This window comes from Pelmatolapia mariae, linkage group LG22 (assembly GCF_036321145.2).
Source record: "Pelmatolapia mariae isolate MD_Pm_ZW linkage group LG22, Pm_UMD_F_2, whole genome shotgun sequence".
In the NCBI taxonomy this organism is placed as follows: Eukaryota; Metazoa; Chordata; class Actinopteri; order Cichliformes; family Cichlidae; genus Pelmatolapia; species Pelmatolapia mariae.
Window position 1 is genome coordinate 21,505,746 of NC_086245.2, and position 6,110 is coordinate 21,511,855.

The window sequence follows — 6,110 nt, forward strand, 5'->3', positions numbered from 1 at the left end:
GGAACAATATCCGGAAGGCTGATTTATGGTTTAACCGATGTTTGTGAGAGATTGCTTCATTTATAGAGCGTGTAATGAGGCAGTAGTGGGATAAATAAAGAGCACCTTTGTGTAACTCTGAGATGCAAGGAGCTTCGTTAAAACAGCAGCATATGGTGTCAGGAATGATAACGAGCTCACTGATCAATAATGAAACCTCCCCTGCAAAACAACAATTCTTTCGTTTCAAAATTGCTCGCAAATGTATAACACTGTGCATTAAAAACGCATATGCGCCAATTGTTTCTGACACAATACATAATTTAAGTATGTTTTGTATTACCCAACCTAATGACATAATTAGATACCAATTATAAGAATTTATTAGTGATGGTTAAACTGATCAGTACCATAAATAATCAGCACTATTTCAGGTTTAATATTAAAAGTCTGTAAGCATTTAAATTTGTGTTCGGTTATAAGATTTATAATGTAGCTATTTCGTCCATACTTGAGTGGTATTAGAGTTTATTATCTGTTTAGGTGAAATTTAAAGTTTTAATTAATGATAAACTTAAGTATGAAAAAAAATCTATCAATCCAATAGAAATTTGCTATCTTAAAGGTGATGGAAGGTGGAGATGGGGACGTCATCATGACGGAGAAAATTTGTTTTTAATTTTCTTCTGTAAAAAAAGTGTCATCATCAGAAATGTGTTCTATGTTTTTACATAACTGCCCCCCAAACCATGAAACTGATGAGATTCACAAATCTGTGACTTCAGTCCCCGAGGCGCTCTGTCCGTTACCTGCAGGTCATGTGATCTTTTTTTTTTCTTTTTTTTTTTTGAGGGGCGGAGGATTCTTGGAGACTTCTTTTGGAATCAAACATATCTCATTACTCAAACCATATTTGCTTAGACTGACCAGCACTGGAAAAAAATGGTAGTGGTTAGAAGCACTTGTATTTAATTTTACTTACACTGGAATCTTTGATTTCAAATATTTTTCTTTCTGGAGGACTCGGAAAGCTCTTTAGATCTTGGCACCACATGTTTTTTTATTGTAAAGAAAATATCTCTGGTTCACAAAATACAAAAAAAAACTGCAGTGAGAAGTCTAATCTTTAGCCCTTAATCTGGAAACTGTAATTCTAGTTTTATGAATCTCAAAGTGTAATAAATTAAGCAGTTTACTTTTTTGGGGCGTGTGACCTTTATTTGACTAGTTTGATCATGTTTTTCTAATAGGGGCTGCTTCAAATCAGACCGAATAATTGCTTCAAAAAAGCCAACAATTTCCATGGAATGCAATTTTTTTCCGCAGACGTGAAAAATATTTTTTTAATGTGTCCTGTTTTTATCATTCATCCAGGCTCAGAGATAATTTGTGTGTCATTACACAAATTTAAGATCTTTAAGAGTATGTGAACGTCATGTGACCCTCCTCTTATAAATTGCTTAACTTTTTGAGGTTGTTGTGTATATTAAAAGGACAAAATAGCCACTACACTGATCCAATAATTATATGTTAAGGGAATAACGTTACACAAAATGCAAATACACCACAGTACAGAAAAAAAAATGTATGTAAAGACAGTGCTTGTGTAAATGTTTTCAAGTTACTTTCCACTCGTGGAGGAGGATGGATATTGTTTTCAGGATGAAAGCGGCTCTTGCAGCCTCGGTCTTACTGGCATCCATTTCACCTCATTAGGACCCTGGGACCGAGAGTCGACAAAACACTGAGAGAAATCATTTTGCCGGGGGAGTGTGGCGGGGATAAATTGGCCTCTGGTTCAGTACAAGAGTCCCCGCTGTGCCAAGCGGAAGAGAAGGGCCTGGCTGGCAGTAGGGGCAGGCCCAGGCAAGGCAAGCTGGGAGGCCCCATGCTGAGACCCCCTCCCTGTCTCTGACAAACACGGCAGTGGATAATCTCTCCTTCAGGGACTTGGCCCAGCGCTGTGGGGCTGAGAGGGAAGGGGGCTGTTATACAGCACAGTGCAAAGGAACTGCCTCTGTGTATGTGTGTAGCATGCACCACAAGCGCACTTACACTTGTTTGCATTGTGTGTACTTCCACCGTGCACAGCCTATGCAGCTCTATTTTTTCCTTGTGCACACTTTGTTCGCTCTTCCTCTATCATGCAGACATCGCTTTGACAGTTTCAATAAACAGAGGCTTTCATCAAATAAATTAAAAAAAAGAAAAGAAGTATAGTTGAAGCAAAATGATCCCGAATATCCGTTGAGTACCTGAACCTGAGTAAGATCATGCAAAATTCATGCAGTCCAAAATAAATGCACAAAGTGTCAGAGGGCAATAACAAGCTGCCCATTACAGGTAGATTGTGTTGACTTGGCAGGTGTGCTTCTGAGGAGATCAACAGTTCTTACAAAGACTGTAATTTGCAGTTATTTTAGCCAAACCCTGAGTCATCTTCTATACCAACTAGAAAAATGGATTTTAGTGCATGTACAAAATAAGAGCTGCCCAAGGACAAGCTGAAACCAAAGAACCCCGGCTGAATGTTTGCTCAAGCATCGATGTTGGCCACTGGCTTTTCTTCCTCGATTAAAGGGACTGCAGTTATTACAGCCTATTGAATTTCAGCAATATTTTAATGATTACTCAAAACCAACTGGTTTCTTCAGGCTGAGGAGCTAGGACCAGTCTACAGATTGCATTACATACAAATATAAAATTAACACAAATGTAATGCAGAAATTATCTTTAACCGTCACCTAAACATTTGTAGCATAAACATTAAAGAAAAACACTCAAAGGAACACTTTCTTCCAAACACTTTACTTCCATCAACTTCAATTATAAAAAAGGGCAACAAATTAACATCTTCTGAGCTCTTCTTGCAGTATGTGGTCAGCCAGTAATTTTCAATTATAAATGTCCATATCCAATGTCTCCGAATACTGAAAGGCCTTGTCAGCCACTATGATGTCTCCATCTTGTAACCATGTTTTTCAAGCTCCGCTCTGCAGGGAGGAAAAGAAAAATAGAAAGATCAAGTCAGCAGAGATGATTACAGGTGGGTGGTTGAGGCATAAGTACCCTCTGCTATTGATTGTAAGAACCATTAGGAGATGAGAAGAAAAAAAAATATATAAATACTGCATAATGCATGCAGCTATGGATTTGATGATTACATATATAGACATATAGCAGCTGTGGCCTTTAACAATAATGATATCTTTAAGAAACAACTTAATAGTATGGCTATCGTAATTGGCCTAAATAAAACAATAGCATATAACTGTCTAAAGGGTACTCAAATAAAAACAAAGCAGCCATTTATCTATCAGCGGATACTGATTGCTCATAGATTTGCCAACTCCATTACATTTCTGCTAAACTCAACATACCTAAGGTACTTTTGCACGTTACAAATGTTGTTCGTCTGTTGTGTTTTAGAGGCGTTTATATTTTTCTACACATGTGAAATATAAACGAGCCCTGCTGTCATAAAAGGTAATCCAAGCTACTGAAATAAGTATAAGGGCTACAAAACTGGTACAAACCTCACCAGGCAAGTTCATTATTGGTTACTGCATCTTCCATGCTGCATTTATATCAACAACTGAACTGCATGCACGGCTCCTAAAAGGCATTCTGGTGGTGTGCAAAGGCAATATCTTATATCAGGGAAAATTACTCACTACATGCTACATATGGACAGCATATAAATAAAAATGTTAATTGTTTGATAGGGGTTTCTCTCTGCATAACCCATCAGGCTCTTCATGACCGATTACATTACATATGTGGTATTTCTAATTCATATGATGAGGATTCAGTTACTGAATCAGTTACATATATTTCTGTTTATGAATGTATCAGCAGTCATACATGTAGCTAAGTAATGATGTTGCCTATGTTGATACTTTTAGTTTCAAAGGGGTGAAAAAGGAAAGTGGTAGGTGGTTCAGTAAGTGGAAACCAGGCTAAAGTCTAAAAACTTAATTTTTTAACTTTTGTTTCCTAAAAATTCACACCTTTCAGATTATTGTGCCAAAAACATTCTTTTTCTCTGTTTATTTTCTGTGGATTTTGAACTTGAAGATGTTAAACTGTGGCTGTTGTTTAAAATGCCTGTGGTTTAGAAACAATGCTAATAGATAAACAGTGACTTGGACCATGTTTGTAAACGATTAAACATCTGACAGAAGCTCCACTAGGTTTACAAGTAACCACTGATCGATCACAATGCGTGTAATGTTATTCCAACAGGCACCACGGAAAAGTTTCCAGCATCACCAGGGGGGCAAATTTCACCACCTGATTCCCTGATTTTTCTCGACAGCCAAGAGATTTACTGGACGAGGTTTTGGGCCAAAGTAGTGCACTGTTTATTTGCAGTTTATGCATCAGAAATTGCTCAATGATCTACATTTTTCTGACACAGTTTTGAGAAATATTTGCAGAAAGAGAAGTTAAGATAACAAACACGGGAAATATTAGCAAGTCCTATTGTTTTTGATCAGGTATTGCTTGGCTATTTGCACACAACCAGCTTGCCAAACATGTGAGATCGATATAAACCAGGTGAATGGTGTTTAACATAAAGGTGTTGTTTGAAATGAACTAGCTTTTTTCCCTGCGCACTCTTAATTTAAGCAAGCATTTGAAGCAAAATCAAAAAAAGGTGCACAACAGCAGTTACAAAAATGTATCCCTGCTTTTAGAGCAACAGAAATTCAAATGTTAACACGTAAATGACCTACAAACGCAGAACAGATGACTGAATTATTAAATATGAAACATCTGTGGATGAAATGTGGGTTTGTTCCATTTAAAATAAATAAAAAGACTGTGTCCCACATGTGCTAAAACAGATGATTTTCATTCAAAAATGGAGAGTATTTTTGTTGCTTGACCTAAACTCGATCAAATAAATCTAAGCATAAGGATGGAGATATAGTATGACATTAAGGCAAGAAAGTAGACAGCAAGGACTTCATAAACTGTAACAGAAAGTCAAAGAAATATGCAAAAACGATCAATTCTGATTATGCAAACGTCTTTGTTTGTCATCAGACGGTTTTTTATTATCTTTTACGTGATTTGTGAGATTTAAAAAAAAAGAAAAAACCCCAAGAAGTTTTATTTAATGAACAATTTCTGACTGATCAGATTACCTCAGTTGATTTGAGAAATCATCTTCTACGTTATCATCGTCCCAGTTGTCTTCCCAAACATGAGCGTCTTCGTCTTCATCCAGCCCTGTCCAGTCTGGGAAACATTATTACAGCTGTAAGCTTGCAATAAAACCTTAATATAAAAGTATCTGCTCACCAGTTCTGAACACTGTAGCTTGTTGGTGTAAGACAATTACTTCAAGTATACATAATATAAAAACAGCTAAGCGCGGTCATTAAGTAAATTTTAGTGGTGAATTAAACTACTGGGAGCTTGGTGAAGTGGTGTGTTTGGTTAAATCGGAACAATTGTGGCGTTTTTCTTCCAGCTAGCGCGCTAGCTAATGCTAAAGCTAATAGGCTAGGCTAGCTGAGTCACTGCAGCAGGACACAGCAAAGAAAAACGTAACAGACTCCAACAGATAATGAAGAAGGAAACAAGAACAACAACACCTCAGATAACATGTGAACTACTCACCCTCGGCTGGGAATTCTTCAAACTCATCATCCTCCTCCAGCAAGCCCAGATCTACCGTCTGCTTCTTGTCTGACATGTTAGCTCCGTCGGTGTGTTGCTGTTTGTTAATGAAGCCTCTTCACGCAGGAATTGTGGGAAGTTAAAGTTGATCGAGCCGGTTGCGGCTGCGCGAAGTGCACGCATAGCTGGCATGATGACTGCACGGGGGAGCGCAGGAGGAACTGTGAGCCACAGCAAAGCGAGGTAAGGCAGGTTTACTCAAGAAACACTCGATGTAATTAAATTCAGTGTGATTTACAAACGCACACACAGGCAGTTAAGAACCAACTCTCTGCCCTCAAATAGAAAGCAAAGACCAGTGCAGTAAGACACACAGAAACAGGTAGATATATCCGATGACATTTTTCTAACAGGTTTAATTAAAGTAGTGAGTCTAACCTGTTTAAGATAAATAAACGAAGTATTTTAAGGAAAATCCTTAATTTCAAGTTTGAACGCTT

General features: G+C 37.7%; 1 protein-coding gene across 1 annotated transcript; it reads right to left on the bottom strand.

Annotated features, from left to right (window-relative positions):
* Positions 1 to 2,735: 2,735 nt before the first annotated feature.
* sem1 (SEM1 26S proteasome subunit) lies at positions 2,736 to 5,740 on the bottom strand. The gene is made up of 3 exons (XM_065469644.1): positions 5,611 to 5,740; positions 5,133 to 5,226; positions 2,736 to 2,972 (listed from the first exon to the last, which is right to left on the bottom strand). The coding sequence occupies exons 1-3, from the start codon at positions 5,684 to 5,686 to the stop codon at positions 2,930 to 2,932; spliced, it is 213 nt and encodes a 70-aa protein (XP_065325716.1). The 5' UTR covers positions 5,687 to 5,740; the 3' UTR covers positions 2,736 to 2,929.
* Between the last annotated feature and the right edge of the window lie 370 nt (positions 5,741 to 6,110).